The 22,412-nt window shown below is 44.9% G+C and overlaps 1 protein-coding gene across 6 annotated transcripts in view; it reads left to right on the top strand.

Annotated features, from left to right (window-relative positions):
* Positions 1 to 4,601: 4,601 nt before the first annotated feature.
* The window catches only part of TMCC1 (transmembrane and coiled-coil domain family 1), a 73,853-nt gene continuing 56,042 nt past the window's right edge, over positions 4,602 to 22,412 (top strand). The window contains exons 1-5 of one of the 6 annotated variants that reach the window (XM_030227879.2): positions 4,647 to 4,713; positions 6,768 to 6,841; positions 8,215 to 8,461; positions 18,284 to 18,340; positions 21,456 to 21,700. In XM_030227879.2, coding sequence (XP_030083739.1) covers positions 21,497 to 21,700 — 204 coding nt within the window. In that variant the 5' untranslated portion in view covers positions 4,647 to 4,713; positions 6,768 to 6,841; positions 8,215 to 8,461; positions 18,284 to 18,340; positions 21,456 to 21,496. Of the gene's footprint in view, positions 4,714 to 6,767; positions 6,842 to 8,214; positions 8,462 to 18,283; positions 18,341 to 20,989; positions 21,701 to 22,412 lie in introns of those variants that run through there. The other 5 variants (XM_030227878.2, XM_030227880.2, XM_050979131.1 and 2 more) reach the window with 5 other exon arrangements.

A 22,412-nucleotide genomic window follows, 5' to 3' on the forward strand; every position in this document is an offset into this window, starting at 1 on the left:
AAAGCCTGCAGTTAATCATAATAATTTTGAGACTTCTCATTCCAGTGACTGGATCAATAATGTCTTTGATGGTGTCCTGCAGTGTTTTCCTGTCATTCCTCAGGACCTCTCTGTCACCCACTGTTCTTCCAGATCCCAGTGCAATAACCTGCTGCAGTGGTGAGAATGCTGTCAGCCCCTTCCCACTGATGTAGGACTCAGCCAGGAGGATCTGGATGAAGTCTCAGATGAGAGTGTTTGTAATCAAAGTCCATGTGAACTCCACACTTTCCCTCACACTGAGGCTGGGCGATTCCAATACAGTCAGACCTAATGCCCATAGAACGATTGTCATGAGCATGCCTTCGGGCAGAAATACAGAAAGATATCCCCGTTCCCCTTCTCAGAGTAAACCTGCCAAAGAGCAGTGAGTCCAGGGGCTCACTGAGGGATGGAGGACCAGGAGGCAGGGAAGGCAGGGGCCTCCCAGCGGCACCTGAGGGCACTCGTGCCTCGGTGCAGGGCGCAGGCCGCACTGCCGATGGCAGCCAGAGTCACCCGGAGCCTCAGGGCAGTTTGTGGTGACAAGGTCCAGCCACCACATCCGTCCATGGGTCAGGATCAGGTCTAGTGACAGCAACCAGGGTTAATGTGATTGCCAGGCAGGTCTGTAGAGTCAAGACAGGTGATCTAGGCTTGGTAGGCCTGGCCACAGCCTCTGGGCCTCTCCTGTTGATCCTGCTCCGGGGCTAGGGGAGGCCTGGCTTTTGGAGGCCGCCGCCTTGCCAGCTGTGCTATGGTGTTCTGCTCCTGGCTCTCCATACTTTATTGAGTGCCCTGTTTTTGCCCCTTGCTGTGCCCTTTTTTTACCCCTTCTCTCCTTTTCCCATTGTAAAATGTGCAGCTTAGGGATGGGAAGAAATCTGATTTGTCACAAAATTTTAAAGATGGAGCTGCAAAACAGAATAGTGCTGTGTTGCCTGCTTACCCAGAGCTAGATGTGCTAATCTTAAATGATTTCTGAATCTTTCTGATAGACAAGGATGGTTGCATGTTTGTTACATGAAGCCTTGGTCATTCAAAAATTGCCAGACTGGGGTGTGGGTTTTTTGTGGGGCTTCTTAAGTTTCTCAGGGATGTGGTTTCTTCTTTTTATACTACTTTGGTGACACAAATCACATCTTGTTCAGATGTTGTTATAGAGAAACCAACAATATGTGCTATAAGTTCCTCTAAGATCTAGTATAACTGTGTCCTCATGAAAACTTTTACGTGCTGGTGATGTCTCCCACCAACTTCAATGGTTTTATCTCACTTACACACATGGAGAGAAAGAAATATTTGTATTTGCCTTAGAAGTGTAAACACCTAAGTCTATAACGGTATTGCAGTAAAAAGCTTTATACATAGTATAACTAAAATTTTAAAAGGCACCTTGCCCCATACTTTCTTAGTCCTCATCATCTGAAAGCAAAGGTGTGTTCTTAGATCATAGCTGGGAACCTTCAAGACATAGGCCACAATAAGATTTTGTTCTGATGGAGGGATGTCAGGTGGGAATTTCTCTTAACTGCATTATAAGCCAACAGTCTTCCTATGGTTGTAAAGTACCTCTACTAAACTCAGAGGAAAAAATTTAAGGTATGCTTTAAAATAATTGCAAGTGAATTTCTAGTTTATTATTTGCCTGCAAGTCAAGAACTGAGCTTAGCCTAACACGTTCCCACACTTTGTTCTCACAATGTGATTTTACTCCAAGCTTAATTCCACACTGGTTAGTTAATTGAAATATGTCAAAGGTAATTTTAAGTTAATGCACTGGGATTGAACTACATAATATTGCACAGCCTTTTTGCAGCAGTCTGAATAGAAGATAGTTAAGGGCTCTAAAATATGGTGCATACCTAGATGCTGTAAACTGACCAAAGTAGGATGGACATATTTTAACATTTGTAGAATTTAATTTCAATCTGGGATTTAAATATCCCAAATTCAGATGTTGTCATCCAGATCTCAAGTCAATGACCTGGATTCATCATAAAGCCCAGCACCAGTTGTTCACCTCAAGCTATCCCTCAGTTCCCTGATAGTCTGTACTTCAGGGCACACAGTGCATAATGCAGTTCTTCAGCCAGTCTTACTCTCTTGTTCTCTCTTATATACACAGTTAAAATGGAGGACAGGGAAGAAGTGGAAAACAAGGACCTCCTGCATTCTTGCATTTCTTTTTTTCCCAGCCTGATCCCACCTCGGTCCCAGCCCGATCCCAGCTCAGTCCCTGCCCGATCCCAGCTCAGTCCCAGCTCAGTCCCAGCCCGATCCCAGCCGGATCCCAGCTCAGTCCCAGCCCGATCCCAGCCGGATCCCAGCTCAGTCCCAGCCCGATCCCAGCTCAGTCCCAGCTCAGTCCCAGCCAGATCCCAGCTCAGTCCCAGCCCGATCCCAGCTCAGTCCCTGCCCGATCCCAGCTCAGTCCCTGCCCGATCCCAGCCGGTCCCAGCTCAGTCCCAGCCCGATCCCAGCTCAGTCCCTGCCCGATCCCAGCCGGATCCCAGCTCAGTCCCAGCCCGATCCCAGCTCAGTCCCAGCCCGATCCCAGCTCAGTCCCTGCCCGATCCCAGCCGGATCCCAGCTCAGTCCCAGCCCGATCCCAGCTCAGTCCCTGCCCGATCCCAGCTCAGTCCCAGCCCGATCCCAGCTCAGTCCCTGCCCGATCCCAGCTCAGTCCCTGCCCGATCCCAGCCAGATCCCAGCTCAGTCCCAGCCCGATCCCAGCTCAGTCCCTGCCCGATACCAGCCCGATTCCAGCTCAGTCCCTGCCCGATCCCAGCCAGATCCCAGCTCAGTCCCAGCCCGATCCCAGCTCAGTCCCAGCCCGATCCCAGCTCAGTCCCTGCCCGATCCCAGCCGGATCCCAGCTCAGTCCCTGCCCGATCCCAGCTCAGTCCCAGCCCGGCCCCAGCTCCGCTCACCTGGATGGGGCGCTGCTGCCCCCTGCCGGACAGATCTGCCATCGCGGGGTGCGGGGCTCCGCCCGGCGTATCCCCCGTGCCTGCCGTTGCCCGGCGTCCCCCGCTGCATCCCCCGTGCCCCGTGTCCCCCGCTGCCCTGTGCTCAGCCTATGCGAGCGCAGCCGACACGCGTGTGACACGACTGCCCTCGGATCTGACTGCTGTAACCCCCGGGGGTACACACTGCGAGGCGTGGGTGCCCGTAGGCAGCGCAGTGTTCCTCCCACTGCCGTGGGTACCCGTGGGCAGCTGTGGGGTGCACGGGCCGCTGAAGTGGGACCCAGCGAGCCCAGGTGCTGCGAGGCGCCCACAGTGCTGGGTAGAAGGGGATTGCACACAGTCGGTTTACTCTCACACTCTGCCCAGTAGCTGGGCCTCACAAGGGGAAAAGCTGTCCAGGGTTTCATTCCAGTGCTCTGCACAGCACCGGGAATCCACGGCAACCCAGTCACACAACAAGGACACGTGCTGCTGTACGCGGAGAAATCGTGCAGATCAGCTGTGGCGCCTTGGTGTTCCTTGCTGATGTTGAGCATTATGCTGGGCTGGACCTGTGCCCTCTGAGCATTGGGTGCCCTGTACCTGGACACTTGAGAAAGGTGTTTTTAGTACAGCACCTCCATCTGCAAGGGCGGGGGGGTTAATCACATTTATCTAGCTCAAGAGCAATGATATCAGGATGACTTTCTTGGAAATGCCACATGAACAACACTAAATTTTTGTTACTATTTGCATTAATTCCTTTTCTTTTACTAACTTCTTTGGCTGTTGGAGCAGTTACAAGAGACAGAGCATCTTGCTAATGGAAGTGTATTTTTCATTATTGCATTACACCATTATCTAGAGAATAAAGTGCATCCTTCGAAGTTATAATGAGCCATAATTTCATTGAAGGCTGTCTAGCATTTCTGGACCATGAGAGGAAAGCTACAGCAATTTAGTCACAGGGACCAGAAAATCAGATGACAGCCCCTTTAATACTCAGCTGGGAATATGCTATTGATCTGAGATACCTCAGGCTGGAGTGTCTGCTGTAGTGGAAATGGATGGATTTTACCTTTTAGGACATTTCAAGCCATGGTAACTATTCCGAGCCAACGCTGGCATGACTGTCCTTTCCTGCTCCTTCGACACAGAGGTCAGAGCCAAGGGTGTTTGGCAGGGGGAGGTGGGTTTTCCCTGCTCTTTGGAAGGCTGTGCTTTAGTCAGTGCTGAAGGGGCCGTGAGTCACCTGTGCGAGGGTCACACCTGAGCGGGGGTGCCGGGCTCTCAAGGCGAGGAGCCACCCAAGGGAGCTCAGCCGTGGCTGCGCCTGAAGGGGCCGGGCCCTGCGGGAAGGGGCTGCCGGAGACGGAAGAGATGAGTAGAGAAAAACGGTGTCGGGAGTGCGAGTCTGCCGCCACCGCAGCACAGAGACCGAGAGCCACCCCGCGGCCGAGGCCGGGAGGGGGCCGGGCCGGGCAGAGACCAGCGGGAGGGGAGCGGGCCGCGCCGGGACCAGGCTGAGGAACAGAAATGGCCCCGCCCAGCCCACACGTAACCGGGCAGCGTTGCCGGGGCGGGGCCCCGCCACGCAGGCGCCGTGGGGAGGGCGTGCCCTACCGCAGGGCCCGCCCCCGCAGGTGACGCTACCGCGCGCGCCCGGCCCCACCTCTCGCGCGACGTCACGCGGCCGGGCCGGGCGGTGGCGGCGCGCGGGGATGGAGCGGCCGCCGCTCGGCCGGTGAGTGACCGACGGACCGCGAGATCGGGAACGGAGAGGGAAGGAGATCGGGAACGGGGCGGGAGAACACCCGGAACCGAGGGACTGGGCGAGGGGACTCGCCCAACCGGCCCGCGTGCGCCCATCGCTAGCGCCTCACCCACCCCCAGACCCGCCGCTCGGCCGGGCTGTCTCTCACCGCCCCCGCTCCTGCGGCCGGTTTAGGACGCTCTGTCCGGGTCGCAACCCCGCCGGCCCGCTCGCCCCGTTCCGGGCCGTCGTCCGGGACGCAGGGCCCGGGCTTCGCGGGGCGATGTCCGGCCCGGCGGCGGCGAGCGGCGCTCTCGGCCCCTGCCGTGGCCCCCGCGATCGCCCCGATCCCCGCGGCCCCCACAGCCCCCCGGGCCCTCTCGGGAGCGGCGGCATCCACGTGTGGCCTGTGCCGGAGGTTCGCGAGGCACCGCCTCGGCCCTCGCGCTGGTTTGGGGCGGGCTGAGGCGCGTGTTCGCTTCACTGGTTCCTGCTCGCCTTGACTGTCTTTGATGAGATGGTTAAGACGCGAAATATTTCATGGCGAACTCAGAATTTGCCATGACTTTAAAGGAGATAGTCAGTGACAGGCCTTTAAAGTAAAGAGCTTACGGGGTAAAGCAGCAGCTTCGAAGCTTTATGAGTGCCAAAATTCAAGAGACTTGGAGCTGACACTGTGTTTGTGACTTGTGTGCAGCTGCTGTCACTGGAGACACGGAAGTACCTGGTGTGCATTAGTGACAAATGTGGTGGCCGGCAAAACTCCCATGGTGGGTGGAGGCATCGCTTTCACTAAAAATCTCCAAGAGTAGGGAAACTTAATGAGGCAGATGGGTAGGAGGTGCAAAGGTCTGAACTGAAGGTACTGAAGATCTGAGTCAAAGGCTAGGAGAGAGGGAGACAGAAGATGGTAATGTAACTCCCACTGCATCAGTGAAAGTGTCCATCATCCACAAACCTTAAAATAAGGTGTTTCTGCAGGTTGGAAGCCCTTAGTAGCAGTCCAGGCTACTGGTGTGGTCACTGAAGTAGTGATGCCTTGACCTGAGCCAGTGCCACTGAATTCTCCTCAGTCCAGGGAGTAAGTGCTGCTGTCCCTGATGCTCACCACTGACTGTCTTACTCAAGATTAACATGTGGCAGGTGACTCCATTTTTGGCCATGATCCTTCTCTTGGGATAAATTCTTGATCCATCTGGAATTGTCTAGAGGCACAAGGAAGGCCCTGTGAGTAGGTGTATTCACTGGAAGGGCTGTTTCTGTCTTGGTTCCAGGGGGGCTCTTTCTTCTCTTGTCTGGGGACGATGGAGCTTCCTAGCTCGCAGGGCTCGCGCTGCTCAGCAGCTCTGTAGCCACACAGGGTTCTGGCACCAAATGGACAAGTTTGTTGGAGCTTTGTATACACTGCGTCCAGTTCTGTTGCCTGATAAACCCACTCAGCTCGTCTGGAAGCCATCCAAAATATGGAAGCAAACTGAAGACGGAGAAACATCTACTTTGTGTGGAATTTGCTTTAGAAAGAAATTGGAACTTCACGTTTCCATAAAGTTTGGGGTTTCCCTCCTCCATTAAATTTACCGCATTTACCACATTTCTGAGTTTGGTTTTCCAAGCAGTTCTGTGTCATACTTTGAGCTGTCTCACATCTTAATTAATCACAGCAGAAGTTCCTGTGATTAAAACCTATGTCTAATTCAGATACAAAATAGAAATCATTGGAAGTCTATGGATTTTGTTTCCATGTGTTTAGAGAGGCGCGTTCTGCAGGAAATGGGTTGTATCTAGTGAGTCAGCTCCTCCACGGCTTGGGTGAATGGCCTGTTCCTGACTGAGCCGGCAACTGGGGCTGCTCTGGAGTCAGACAAATCTTGTGTTAGTGTTTTCTCTGGTCTTTCTGAGAATTGTTTTGAACCATTCAAAAAGACTTGGTTTGATAATATCTTGGGCTTGGTTTCTAGGAATTTTTGCTTAGAGCTCTGGAGGAAGAGTCTTCCCTTTCCACTGGCTTCCCCAGCACATTTACTGTTGTGGTGTGTTCTCCTCAGGTGGTTCTGTTGCTGTCTGCCAGTGAGAGCTGGGTTTTGGCACCTGAATTCACTAAGTGCAAGGTGTTTCTCAGGTGAGCTGGCTAGTTGGCTGCCTCTTGATAGACCTGGAGTCTTCTCACCCCGGAAAGAGAGGGGGTGGTTTTCCCTGTGCCTGTCCCCTAAGATCTGATAAAGTCTGGTTGCTGTGGCACGCTGAATGCTGCTTGGCACAGAGGTCATGCACTTTCCGTGGTGGATGGAGCTCGTGGGGACTTGAGCTCTCCGGGGCTCGGAACAGGGTGGTCTCTCAACAGCAGGACTTGTATGAATGGTGTGTAGGCAGTGAATCCTGGGTGGCCCAGGTGACATCAAGAAGTCCCTTCCAAGGTCAGCAAATCTGTGAACTGAGCACATTGTTTCCTAGAGGATAAACTGACATACCTGGAAAGAGTGAAGATGGGTGAATGAAATGGAATGTGAAGGTGGCAGTCTAGACATGCATTGTCTGCGCTTCTAGAAACTCAGTATTCTGATGTGATTAAATACTGAAAATACTTTTACTCCCCTAAGCAGTTGAGACCCTGGATATTGTTACAGCACAATGACCTGATTCTTTGGACTTGAATTTAAGCTCCAAATTCTTAAAATTGTTCTTCCAGCCAAGCTGTTAAAGAAAAAAGAAAGAAGAAAACAAGCAATTGCGTGGAGTTAAATGTATTTTTGCAAAATGTAATGTCTTCGTACTTTCAGAAACATTTAATGGTGATTCAAATCTATTTGACCCTTTTTATTTATAGACTCGTGTACCAAAAATACAAAATACTTCTATCAAAATAAGATTGAGAACTTTGATTTGGAAGCTAGATCTGACACACCATGTGAAATGCAAACACAGAACAGGAGATCTCTGCCCCAAAAATTTTTACGTTTTATTAACTTAAATCTAAACCTGAAAAGTTCAGAAGTTTGCCAATACTCCTGAACATTTATGCCATGCAGGTCCCCCAGGTATGTACTTTATGAGCATGCTGTGTTGGGGCTTCCATCACACTCTGTGTTGGTCCTTGTTTTGGGCAGCGGCTTCATTCTTTACTCTGACACTGGTCACACAGGCACTCCTGTGGCAAAATACTCAGTGAACATCAAGGCATTTGGTGAGCTGGGAAGGTTTGTCTGAGTCAGGGCACTCTGTGATGTGGTATAGTGTTGCATGCTCTGATATGATCAAACTTTATTTGAATGCTTAGAGGATTTCCCTCCTTGAGATAATTTATTAGGTTAAAGTAGTCAGAGTATGAGGTAACTTCAGAGGCTGCTTCTGATTTTAAATATGTCAAAGCTAGCAGGAACCCAGTATTTCAAATGAGTTAATTCTTTTCTCTGAAGGGGACTCTGAATATGTGTACTGTTTTATTGTTTATCAGGTATTAATGGCATTTCTTATTATGCTTGTTAATTTTGTCAGGTCTTTCTCCTCTACAAAGAAGCTTTGTTGCCAAGATTTACTCTGAAAATGACCTACAGTACTGACTGCAGATGTCTGCAAGTGTAGAAGCTGATAAATCATATCTTCTTCCCTCCCCTGACTTTCCTGTTTCCTCTGGAATTTATACTTCTAAATTTGTTTAAAGTTAGATGTCTGTTGATGACATTTGGATTACAACTGTGAGCATACCTATGCAAAGAGACAAGCTACCTTGAGCACTTTTGAGGTATGTATGTGTGCTATGACTTAGAACACATGGAAGGGGAAGGCCATCTGATTAGGGTAAAAAGAACTCTAGGTGTACATATTCTAGATTTAGGCTGATGTGTTTTGCATGGTTTTAGCAGTAGAATATACGTGTACACAGTGAGGCAGTAGGAGCACCAGAATACACAGCTGGTGTTTTATAGTGGGTGATCTTGGTTGAACCTGCTGTGGGAGTACTCAGAAGATTGTCTTTAGAAAAGCTCTATCCACTGCTCACCCATTCAGTTCCTAAATACCACCATGGTCTGCAGAAATTTTTTTAGTCAAAGTATGTGACAGACATGCAGTAGTCATTGAAGTGCACCTGGGAGGCCATGGTGGTTGCTCTATTTGCTTAGGTAGAGCACTCACATGAAGTTACAGAGTACTTGCCTTGGATTTGGAAGCATCTGGAATGAAGGTTAGGAAAGAAAGATAGTTTACTTGCCTTCCTGTGCACAGCTGCTGGCACAGTGGTCTCTGCTTCCAGAAAGGAGCAGTCTCATTAAACAATATGCCTGTGATGTACAAGACACAAGCAGAGCTGGGTGGGATTTCCCTTGTTGCTGTGCAGGTTTGTCCCACCCAGGTAACAAGAGATGGACAGCCTTGGCTGTTTCTACGGCATAGAAAGTAACCAGTATGCACAGTTTTATTTTCATTTTCCTAAGGCCTCCTTTGGAGGCTTTTAGCTGTCTATAGGTATTCAAAACCTGGAATGAGGAAGCTGGCTAACTGCCTCTGTATGGGCTTAGAAGAGGCTGGTGTGCACTGATAACATCTTTTCCTTCTGTAAACTACTTGGACTCCTTATCCCTTCTGTGATGTAGATGATAACATTCCAGAGCAGTGGAGGTCTTGTCAGTTAATGGTGGGCTGCAGTGAAAGGCAGCCAAACACATACCTCCCTGGCTTCCAGAGGAGACATTCATTAGTGGGTTTAGTTTAAAAAGGAAAACTTGTGCTGAAAGTAGCTACCTGACTGAATCCTTCATCATGCCACTGTTGCTCGTACAGGATGTATTTAGCAGACAACACACACTCTTCCGTTGATAAGCTCCAGTGATTCAGGCTGAGATGATACTGGAGGGACACAAATCTGACCTACCTCACTGTCTGGCTTAAAACAGCCTGATGGTGTTCCTGTAACAGGAAGGCAGAATGGCCTGTGTTGCAGGGCAAGTCTGAAGTGTTATGGGCAGTAAAGTGCAGTGGTTGGGAAGGGGATCCCTTACATGTGCTGAAGGAACTCCTCCATCATTGTCCTGCAAGCAGAGCTGGGGCCAGGGATTGGCATCTTGGTGAGAGTCGCTGTTATGAGTGGGCAGAAGTTGGTGTAGCACACTTTAAATGTGTTTCTCAGTCTGCCTGGACAGTGTTATTTGGCTGTGGCAGTGTGCAAAAGCAGCATTGGGCAGAAAGGAGGAGCATTGTTTCCTGTAAGCTGCTTTCATAGAAGCTGTAGGAACACACCAGGAGTGGTTTGCTGAGCTGCCCTTTGCCACCTTAGTGCTGCTTTATGCAGTGTACCAGGGATGTGGATTCTGTAACTCTGCTTGGTGCATTTTTTTTGGTGGTATATAAGTAAGTTATGATCTCTGTATTCCTATCAATTAATGGTGCACATTTCCCAAAAAAGCTGCCATTCTGTGAAAATAGAACAAGTCTTGCAGTATCTTTGAATACCTGTAAAAATACATAGAGTGCATGTCTCCATGAGTGTATAATCCTAAACAGAGTATTAGTCTTTATTTCCTTAACCGTAAGATAATGTTGACCTGTCTTTTTAAAACATTAAGTTTCATGAAAAATGTAAGTGCAGTTTAATTAATCAAACTTGTATAACTAAAAGTGTATTACTAAAATGTTGGGTTTTCTTTTTCTGTTTTCTTTTGATGTAAAGAAGTGGTATGAAAGGTGAAATTGTGTACATTGGAGAATGTTGCATCAAAACTGTTCTACAGGTTGTCTAAAAAGTTCAAATAACATTAGAGGACACTGCAGTCTTGAGATGAATGGTACTGCTGTTGATTCAGCTGGTGGGATGGGTTATGACAGGAACTTAGCAGATACCTGCTTACAGTTTCTTCAGGCATAAATTTGGTGAATTTCAGTATATTTTGGATTTGTGAGATCTGATGGTGTCCTTAACAAATCCCATAGTGGCCTTCGATACTGAAACTGTTGGCTATTTTTCCTGGAAGCCAGTTGCCATGGTGATTATCCTGAGGGCAAAAAAATGTGGTTTTCGTGGTTCCTAGTTATACTAGTTTTGAGCAAAAGGACTGTGGCCTTTTCTGGGCTCACTGGAAGTGCTGCACCCATAGCACTCCATGGTTGTAAATCACTGCCCGCTGAACAAGCATCTCATGTTTAGTGGGTCACAGTCATAAAGGGTAGTGTCACTTGTCTGTGAGAAGCAGTGAGTATCCTTGCTGTGATCCTGAGGTTGAATAGCAGTTAAAATGGGAGAAATGAACACAGAGCAGCTTTGGGTCAGAATCTGTTAAGACTGAACTTAGCCCATTCAGGCCATTGACTGCTGACTGACTAGTAAGGCAAAATCTCTATTGGCGAAAGCCAGTCCCTCCAAGGTGCGTGGGGCTGTGGTCCTTCCTGTGCTGGCTTTCAGCTGGGGTAGCCTCTAGCTCTGGCTGCTACTGATTTATATTAAATGCTTTGTGGAGGGAGATATTCTGTATATGTGAGCCTTTGCATGACAGAAGAACTTGGCTAGTACGCATTGAATACCTGTGAGAAGTTTGACTGCCTGGGCTGCTGAGCATCCTGTGGTGAGAGGCTGTATCAGTGGCTGCTTGCTGCTCTGCAGAGCAGTTCTTGTGCTGGTCCTGCTTTTGCTGTGGGAGTTAGTTCTCAGCTAGTTTGTTGTGCTGAAAGTTTTGGTTCTGGTTTATTGAAGTCCTTTAAGTGCTTCTGGTGTAATTCCAGTTTGTTAGAGAAGTACAGGGTCCAGTACTGTACAATCTCTTTATTAATAATATATGAATAGGGCCAGGTGAAGAATTTTGTAGGTGATGCAAGATGGGAAGTTGATAGACCTGATAATAGTACTTCCATTCAGAGGCACCTGGATAGGCTTGAGGAGTAGGCAGGCAGGAACCTCATGAGGTTCAGTGAAGGGAAAGAGGAAGCTCTACTCCGGGAGAGGACCCACCTGGTGTAGCTGGTGTTCTATAACCACCCATGTACTGAAATTCCTATAATGTACCTATAAAGCTGCTCTGCAGCTAGCAAACAGGTATTCTGGCAGAAACCCAAGTTGCACGACACCTCTGTAAGGAGCCATTAACTTGGCTCTTGGTTTGGCTCTGATTATAAGCCCTCAGTTTCTCAGTGGTAGCTAAAATTCAGCCTTATTTCAAATAAGACTGGTCTCCTCTTGTGCTGCTTTGGGTAAAGATTTGTGGGTTTTTTTATGTGGACTCTACCATGAATGTGGGAGGAAACATTCTGATTTTGGCTGAGGTTTTAAATGCATGACTGCTTTTTCCCATTGGCAGCAAAGTAGTCAAGCCAAATTGCTCTCTACCAAATTACTGCCTCTGTGCAGCTGGATGTGGAGGTGGATATTGAAGAGCAGCATATTTATGAGTGGCTGCTTTGCTGTGCTGTGTTTGTGCAGTTTGTGTGTGTGTGTGTGTTTCTAAAATGCATTATAAGATCTAATAGAAGAAAAGGACCATAGATATGCATCGGTATTTTTATTGCAACGTCCAAAAAGTGAGCAAAACAGGGAATTCACAAGTCTGGTAGCAGTTGATGGGTGACTAACATGGGTCCTGTTCCAAAAGGTGCTGCTGGGAGGGGATAGGGAGTTGTGGCCATGCTGGGCTGGTTCCTTGGCACCCGAAAAGAGGCTGGCCAGCATGTCTGTGTGCTGCAGGGCAGGTGCCCATTTCTCTGCTCACACGGTGTCTGTGAGATACACAGGCCAGGCTGATGCTGTTCCTAGTCGTTAGTGTACATAGGAATGCAATTATATTGTTCCTTGTCTCAAGCTCTGCTTGAGCCTACCTGGGACTGGGAGAAATGGCTGTAATGAGTCAAGTCAAAAACACCTTATGCAGGTCTCCTGTTTTTGTTAACAGCTGATAGCAAGTTTTTAACATTGAGAACAGGTAAGAAGGTGTGGGTGGGGGTAGTCTTTTACTGATAGGTCCTCCCAGCCTCCTGCAAGTGCTGATTGAAGTACTTCAAGCAGTGTTTGATGGGCAACCTGAACATCTTGTTTGTAGTCCTGCAGGGAGGAATGTGCTAATGCTTGATTGGAAAAGGCCATGTAAACAAACTGGCCCCAGATTAAGGCTGCTACTGTTATACTAATACAATTTTTTTAAAGAGTTGCACTTAAGTAAAAGCTCCCTAGGTTCGCAGTCTTGAAAAAGGATCAGGAGGGAGAGTTTTCTTTTGAAGAGCAGGACAAACTGTCAGTGGTTGAGCAGCATCAATGGTCAGAATAGCAATGACTATTGACTTCTGGTCAGAATTTGTCTTGCCAGATTTGTGTCACATTTTAAACAATACTGGTAGAAAGAGCTGGTTTTGAGTCACCACTATTTTACTCTCTGTGTGAGGTTAGTTCTACTTCTTTCACAAGTCATTGTAAATATGATACTTTCCAAAATTCAGGGCTAAAAGCACATGTTAAAATCACACATAGTGTGGGGTGTGGGTTGGTAGTAGATTATATCTTTCTCTACAAGCCTGCTAATTTAACTTGTTTTAACCTCCTTACAACTGCAAGCCTGGAATAAATCTTTCCTTTAGAACTAGAGTTGCTAAATCTTGCCAGCATCTCTGCTAGCATTATCACAGGTAATTCTGCTTGGAGTTAAAATGAGAGGCCATCTCTTCTTTTCTTTGTATTACTAGCATGCTTAGACGTCTCTCTTTAATGCCAGAAATAGGTGTAGTATAATAACCTTTTGTCTTCCCTTGGAAGTGGAATGAAAATACCTGTATTTCCACTTTATGGTTGTCTTGTTCCTGGCATTTGAGTCGGCTTTGGCACACAGAAGGGTGGCAGTGTCTCTTGGCAGACAGGCAGTGAGGAGATAAGAGCAGCTTTGATCTCTTCCCTCCATCCCTTCCTCTCCTGAAAAGATCCTGCTGAAATTGTTGCTGTGGCCTAGTACTGTTGCATTTTTCCAGAGACTGAAGAATCAGATCCAGATAACGCAGATGTTAATAGTAGAAGTTAATAGTAGGAATACAACTGATGACTAAAATATTTGAGATGCTTCAAGGAATTAAATCCATTCTTTTCTTTGTGGAAGATACATTGTTTTGAATATTTGCTTAACACTTCTTCAGTCTTTTCCTTTAGGGGAGGAAGTTTCTCTGTTTGCAAAATGCAGTATTTGAACTGTAGAAGTGAAATCACTTGTATTCTGATGAGTCCTTGCTGAAGCTCATGTGAGTTCCTGTTTCTGCAGCTGTTATGGCCATAGCATCAGATAGGAGGTTTTTGATGGCACCATTTGGGAGTAATTGTGTACCCTGTCTACTTCCTCTCTTTAACCTGATTCCAAAGTTGTTATAACCAGGTCTGTGGTCAGATTTGTCCCTCAGTCCTGTCTTCCTTCAAATAAGAGGGGTTTTTTTGTTGTTTTTTTGGTGTTTTTTGTTTGTGGTTTTTTTTTTTGTTTGTTTTGTTTTGTTTTTTGTTTGTTTTTTTGTATTGGTTCATATCACAGCCATGGAAATATCTGTGCCTACAAAACCTAAAATTGAATGCCATGCTGTGGTTCGGAAAATGAGCCCCAGGGGACAAAAGAGCTTGGAAATTTCTTAAATTACCACTTCTGTTGTACTTCTTGTGTTGTGCAAGGATGGCTTCAGATTCCTGCTTGGACTGTGGCTGGAGATGTCCCTTCAGTGTTCTTCAGTGAAGCCCTGTGTTCAGAACATGCATTTGGCTGGTTTGTAGAACACGTGAATATGGGTGCAGCATTTTTCCCTTTTGCAAAAAGCAGAGGTGTTTTAGAGGAAATGCTGCTGTTTGGCTTAACTTCAGTTTTTTTTTGAGGAAGAGTGGGTGAGGATGTTAGTTTTCTGAAACAGGCCACTAAATTAAGTGAAAGTGTCAACTGTCATCCCTCCTGTGGCAGACCACACAGTTTTGAATTGCAGGTTTCCTCTTGAGCCTAGTAAAGCAGTCTGTCTTTATAATAATTCTTCATCCAGTTTGTTTTTCTTCTAAAATCCCTGCAGACTTTACTTTTAGTGTTGTCTCCCAAATTTTAAGTATGTTCACAAAAAAAGTCAAGAAAATGTATGTGATATATGTAATTGTCAATGTCAACTAATCAGAAGACTAGTTAAATCTTTCTTGAACATTCATTTACCTTTCTTGAAGCCCTGTTTTTATATAATGTGATTGAAAATAGCCTACATGGAGCCTTTTCCAGAAAATCTTTTTAAGTGGTTTGAGTAGATTTTAGTTACACTGCTGTACACCGTTCATAAATGAATCTGAAGGTGGCAACAGGAGAAATCATAGAAGTATAACATTAACCTTATAAGAGCAAATTTTAAATTTGGTTCTCTGCTGTAAAAGTGTCACATAACCTTTAGGCAGCTTCTTGATTTTTCTGTGCCAGGGGGATTTGCCTGAAAACTAGGGAAATAATAATAATTTAACATAATCTAGGAGCATTCAAAGGGTGAATTCATGGACTGCTCACATTTTATGGTATTATTAACCTAGAAATAATTTATGTAGCTAAGAAATTCATCAAGGATGAAGTTCTGCTGAGCTGTGGAACGAGCAGCATTGCCCCACAGTGAGACTCCACGGCACACCAGCTCTAGAGGCAGCAGTGCAGTTGGGAAAGGCTTCTGATAAATAGGCAGGTCACCAGCTTTAGAAATACAGCTGAAACATTTTGCTTTGGTTTTCATGTGAGATTTTAATATATCACAAACACGGAATGATTACGTATTGGTACCTCTGCACGGTTAGTAATTTTGGAGAAGTCTTGATCTTTACTTCATAGCTTTGATTCAAAGAGTGTAACCACTGAGTCACTGAATGTTCAGAGAGGGGTGGAAAAGATGTGAGGGGTAGAAAAGATGTCAGGGGCAATCAGTTGTACTCCAAGGCAGCAGAACCATTTCTGAAAATGAGTCACTCAACTTTAGGCCACTTTGAGTTATTACTCAAATAAACATGGAAAATTGCCTCATCTTTGATGATGTTGTCTATGGTCCTGTGATGTGAACTTCTAACTTTGCAGACGAACCAGCAGTCTGGCCTGTGTAGAGCTGTTTTAGGCTTGTGAGGATTTTAGAAGAAACATTTCATGTTTTGCATGGGATCATACATAATGCCATTTTTGTCCCTGAATATCTGAAAAATCACGTAATTCATACCTGAACACACTGCCAGCCTTTTCCTTTAACAGTGCTCTCAGCCATACTCCCTTTCTGGTCTTGGCCTGGGGAGGGTCTTTGTGTATCTGTATATGGCGTTTCTGGTTTTTCTTTCAGAATTCAGTAGAATTTAAAAAAAAAAATTCTTGGGTGAATTTTGGAGGAGGAGGATGATGAAGAATTATGTATGTAAAACTGTAGGTATCTTTTCCACTAAAGATAGTATTGTTTTCTGTTTTCTTTCTGCCTGTATCGTACCATTTACCTAAGGTATTTGTATTTAATTAATTCTTGTATGTCATCATCTTCCATTCTGGCCCAAATTCTCCACTCAGACTTTTTCAAAATTGTTCTATTGTAATAGCTAATTATAGACATTTCTCTAGATATTGTGTAGTCATGTTACTATCCCGTTTTCTTGAGTCAAATTACTAACTGTTACTGATGTCTCCCTCTTTAAATGTTTTCCAGATGACAGCCCCCTTGAATTTCACACTCATTCTGGTTTCTCATGAGTTCTTTTTGCTGATAGGATTAGCTGTTAACACACCCAGAGCTTTCTCTCTTTATTTGCTCTGCTGAGCAATGATTCTTTTAAAATATCTTAATCCTCCTTTGGATATAAATCACTTGCTAGGGTTCCCAATTCCTGTAACAGGTGGCTTTCCAGTGTGTGACTGTTGCTTCGTTAGTCTTTCTTGCCAAGCTGCTAGCCTCGATACAGACTCCATTTTGGGATGGGTTTCTGAAAATAATCTGGGGTTTCTCAAACTAAGCTGGGCTTTTTCTTAGCAAAAATCGCTTCTATTCTGAAACAACTGAAAAGTGCTTTTCTTTTACCAAATAGGATGAGTGGGAAGCATCTCCTTCCTAAGATCCCACTAACTGTGATGACAAGTCTACAGTGAGCTGTTAAATTGACCTGTTTATGAAATAAAAGGAATGTGAGGATTATATAGCAAATTGTACTTCAGCATTATTATTCTGGGTTCATGGTGTTCATGCTCATATACAGCATAAGTAAAAGGTATTTGAAGTACTCTATGAGAAGGTGGAGTTTTTCCTGTTTACTTTCCTTAAAAATAATTTTTCTTCCCCATTTCTGCAGTCCTGTAATGTTTGTTTCTGTAACAAGTACTTCAGCTGCAGATAAGTAATCTCTGAACTGGTTTTCAGTGGTAGCTTCAGAGTTCACTTTGTTTACAAAGAACTGTGATTTTGAAGGGAGTTAATTAAACTGATTAGTTTAAAGTAAATATTCACTTGAATAAAGTCTAAAATCTGAGGTGTAGAAGTATTTTCAGACTGATACTTGTCAAATTTTTAGAAATGTTCATGTTACAAAGTATTTGATAAAGAAAAGTGAAAGAGTGGGAAGAATTGTCAAAAAACATGAAAGCCAAGATGATGTCTATGCTTTGTAAGTACATGGAAGTGACATGACTCGTGTGACCAGAACTTCACACATTATATTACTTCTCCACTCATGCTAGTATAGAAATGGAATTTCTTCTATATGACGATCTTTTTCAAAAATGTGTCCATTTTTTTCAAGTTCCTAATATTTGCTGTCATCACTTTCTTCATATTCTAGCATCCCACTTCAGTGGATCAGAGTAACCCTTTCTACCTCTCTTTCTGTCTTGGAGGTGGGAATCTGATGCAGAATAAAACAGTCAAAATACCCCCTTTGTGTAGAGTTCTTGTGGTGCTCATCTGAAGAATACTGTGCTCCCTATTTCAAGAGCTGGTTGAGTTTATGATCATTTTTGGAAAAGCTAGGTGATCTGGCTGTGTTTCAGAATAGTCCTTGAGGCTGCCTAGAGAAGTGTGGTCACCATGTCTGGTCTCAGCTGTCCTCTTGTCATCTCCTAGCAAGCACCTGGCCTTTGGGTTTTTTGCAGAAATGTACAGGCAGGAGCTGCCGGGGGACAGCAGCTGCCTGTGCAATGAGCTGTGGCAGGTGCAAGTGTGTTTGAATGCTCACAGCTTTTACCTCCCGTGAGGTGAACACCAGAGCCAGCTGTTTGACCTGGGCTGGGAGAGTGGAGAATGACTATATAGGAAAAAAAAAAATAAAATCTGTATGGTGCAGTTGGAACCCTGGCATCTTCCTCTGCTTTGGGTCTGTGGTGGTGGCCATAAACCCCAACATAAAATGCTCCTTCACAAGAGCTTCTTGATTAAATCCGTAAGATTCAGTTTTAACTTCAGTCATATTTGTATCCCTTCAGTTATTTGGAAGAGTTTAAAATAGGACAGCTTCCAGGGGTGCTTGCATTTCAATGGGAAAAAAAAATACTAAGAAAAAAAAAAAAAAAAGTTGGAATCATGCTCTTTCTTTGTTGTTTATTTATATCTTTCGTCCAGTTTCCGTATTGTATCTCATACCCAATTTCTTTTGCAGTTCTGTTCAGTGGAGGGACTGCTGTGGGTCAGCCATGCTAAAGGGCAAATGATGGAGGCAAGTACAAGTTTATCCTTTCACTGTTATCTACTGTTGATTTTGCCAGTTTTTCCTTTTGAGCTGTTTTGTTTCCCAGGGCTCCTGGGAAATAGTTGCACAAATGAAGAACTGTATTAGAATGTTCTGGGATGTAATAATGTTGTAACATTTGCTCATTCGGCTCTATATGTAAATGTGAATTTTGTTCCTGATGTAGTATATTCTTGTACAAATGAGAAATGTATGTTTTTGAACTTTATGCTATAAAGTATTTTTTCCTCCCACTAAGAGAATATAAAGGAGATTGTAAGTAGAGAAAACAAAAGTGAGCACAAAAGTTGAATCCTAATGTAAATAAGTGTGCTAAATAATTTTGAAGATTCACAATTCTTCACACTTACAGTATTTTTTTTCTCAGAAGTAGATACTAGAACAAATAAATACTTGTAAGGATCTTCATACCAGATGTGTAATTTGCATAGCTCATTTCAGGCTCGCCACAGACTCATCCTATGGAAATAGAAGTAGGAGATGACTACAAAGCTCCCATTAGGAGCCTCTGAGAGGCCATATAATTTCAGAAATCTTTCCCGGAATACACAGGGTGGTCATGACTTGTTTGTGAGCTCACTGTGGGCTGTTTTGTTTCAGGTTGGTTTGTAAACTGCCATAGGGTTAATTTAAGCAGGGTGATTTTTTGTAGCAGATAGTGGGGGAATTCCAGTTAGACTCAGGTGGTGTTCTTTAAGACCAGCAGCATTGCCAGTGATAATGTGGATGGAGAGCATGCAGGAGATCAAAGAGACCCTGGCTGGAGGGTTTACCAATCATCTCAGATAAGAACTGCAGTTCTTCAGTGAGTCCTGACTGAAAATAAATGCTGAGTGAATTAGCTAAAATGAAAAAGGCAGTTATGGGTCAGCTGTCAGGTTTGTATTTTATACGCCAAATAGTTTTGGGACTCTTGCTTTTTTTAGATGGTGTGTTTTGTTCAATGAACCATTTGGTCTGTTGGTTAAAAAGGAGCGTCTAGTTTTGCAATTTTTTTGTCCCAAAGCATATATTGAGTGGAGACCTGTAGTCTAGCTTTCTGCAAAACCTTTTACTGGGGGGGGGGAAGATTAGGAAAGAGGAAGCTCAAAAGCCAAAGCATACTACTAGACAGAAAGTCACTTTAATTCATTTAAGGAAGTGTCAAGTATGTGGGTAGGTTGTTGGCACATCTTTTTTTCTTCTGCCACACAATTGCTGCATGAATGTGGTTAAATATATTTTTCTTGGATGTAGTTTATTCCTTTGCATTTAATGTGTTACTGATTAAACTGGCCAGTATATTTACACTCAATGCTTATAGCATCTTCAAAGCACTGAGATAAAATCCTGCATGATTCCAGTGTTCTGCTTTCTGTAAGTACTGAGTTTATTCTTGCCTCCAACTAATAGCAGTGACACGTGAAAAAAAGAAAGAGAGAGACAGCTCTTCTGATATTTTTGGATGGCAAATTGGAAAGCATTTTGGAATATCTGTTTAACCCATTGTGTTAGGCTTCAGATGCACAAAATCAAGAGCACTCCAGTTGTAAACTCAATGCGTTATGTTTCTGCAGCTGTTCTAGCATAGAAATGAACACTCTCAAATCCCAAATATGCTGAGTTTCAAATAATTATAAGCACAAACTGTTTTCTGCCAAGATTGAGGTAGACCTCTGTGAGCTGATTTCTGTATTTATAGAAGCCTAATCAAAGTTTTCTCTTGCAGAAAACAGTGGTCAGCTTCTGAGCACGTGATCTCATGGTGCTGATGTAAAACCCTTTCAGTTACTGTGTCCTTCCTTTCTTCCTCCCTTTCTTCCCCATATCTTTGCTGACCTTCCCCCATAGTTGCTGCTATGAGCAAGTGCTGAGCTGCACTGTTGTATAATCCAGTCCTGCCTGAGCCCAGGGAATGACTCGGGTTGAGCTCTCTAAGAACAGCTGCGCAGTTCCTGTGCCAGAGGCTGAACTGCACATACCTGGTGCTGATCCCTTGCAGATTTGGTTGCTTAATCTACTTTTCAAAAGGCATTCTTGATTCCTCTGAGAGCTGTGGAACAAGACTATGCCAATTGAAAGCATTTCACTTGCCTGTTCTTGCTTGAAGATAGATTTTCACGTCAAGTTTCCAGGGCATCAGTGGATGCTGGCTATTTCTCACTATGTGCAAATGAATAACTCATTTGGAAATGTTCTGGTTTTTTGCATGTATTAAATACTGTTAAGTTAGGGTCTTAGTATCAGATCTTTGTCAAAGAGCAAAATTAATTCTGCCTAAGTGACTAACATGCTCTTCAGAAGTTTTACCTCATGTTAGATGTTATTATCGGCTTGTTCTTAATAAACAAAACCCCACTGGTTTCTTCTTGCTTCTCCCCTTTTTGAACAGCTTTTTTACCTTTCTTGCTTTCCTGCACCCTCTGTGCTGGACTTCTCCCCCCAGGCGGTGAATGACTTGTCTCACACAAGCTTTGGCTTCTGCGTACAGCCTAGATGCAACTAATGCCACGTGGAGGGGTGCTCCAAGGACTGATACATTTTATTTTGTTAATGGCATGTTTTGCGCATTGGATTTTTAACCCACACTTGCTGCATGGATGTATAATAATGACTACTCTTTTGTTTAACATTAGATAAGCATGAGATCACCGTGGCACAGCTGCATGTATAGTCACTCTTGAAGCAATTACACCCCTAATTGGCTGGCAATCTTGGCATTTTCAAAATAAACACAAACCTTTTAAAGAAAGGGGACGTATTTACGTATGAATAGTCAAATAAACTTGTTGAGTGTCATCAATGGAGCCGTCTGGCACTGAACAGTTGTCTGATGACCCTGATCCTGGAGGCAAATCCCAAGATCAAGAGACCAAAAAACAACATGAATCAGAGCAAAAATTATCCAAAATAACGCATAATGCTTTGGAGAACATTAATGTCATTGGTCAAGGCTTGAAGCACCTGTTCCAACATCAGCGAAGGAGGTCGTCTGTTTCTCCACATGATGTCCAGCAAGCTCAGGCTGAGCTGGAGCCTGACCTGGATTTGGAAAGCCAAAGCGTCTGTGCTGAAATTGATGGTGTCTCCACCCACCCCACAGCTCTGAACCGGGTGCTTCAGCAGATCAGAGTGCCACCCAAAATGAAGAGAGGGACCAGCCTGCACAGCAGGTGGGGCAAGGGAGATGCCCCGAAAGGAAGCCCGCAGATCAACAGAAGGTCTGCTCAGGATATTCAGTCGGGTCGGCCCAGATCATCATCCACTACAGATGCTCCCACAAACTTGTCTGTGATGGAGATTGCTTCTGCTATCTATGTAGGTGGAGAAGAGGCCACAGCAGCAGCAGTAAGTTACTCAGATTTACCTTTGATCTTTATCATCTCCTTGTTTGTTTTCTTAAGCCCTTTGAAATCTTGTTTTGAAAAGCAGATTTCTTTCAGCAAATTCAAATGGTGCTGTGTTCAAAAGCTTCTTCAGTGGTGAAGCAAAGAGCTTAAAAGATACGAGCATTAGTCATTTTCTCACATGGCAGGTGGCTGATTTTATATGTATTTGATCAGTGAAATGAGAGCTACGTTTGAAACATATTAGGTTGTTTGGATGGCACACCTCAGTCAAACAAGGAGTCATGGCCTGAGCAGCAGCCAAAGTAGTCCTTCTTAGCAACTGTTAGCTAGTTCCTGCAAGAAAACCTTCCATTTACCTAGATGGCTTTTTAAATTCCTCTCTTACTTTCTTTTGTGTTTTATAAAAGCAAAGAATTCTGGTGTGAGTGGATGGTGCTGTTGGTCTTTTAAGCTGTGAGAGGCTCTGGGAGCATGGGCTGCAGCCTGCACTACTGTCCAGCCCCTCAGTGCTGGATTGTCTGTACGTGGTTTAGATCAGCCTGGCTGCTCTGCTGATGAGGGATCACTGCTGTCTCCTTCAGTTTGTCCTGCCTGTGTGGGAAAAGCATTCACTGAAATGACAGTCTCCGTTCTGTGACACGTTCTTGCAAAGTTTGCCTGTCAGCCTATTGATGATATCAAGAAGCAAGCAGCATTTGTCTTACCGTTTC

This window comes from Serinus canaria, chromosome 12 (genome assembly GCF_022539315.1).
Source record: "Serinus canaria isolate serCan28SL12 chromosome 12, serCan2020, whole genome shotgun sequence".
In the NCBI taxonomy this organism is placed as follows: Eukaryota; Metazoa; Chordata; class Aves; order Passeriformes; family Fringillidae; genus Serinus; species Serinus canaria.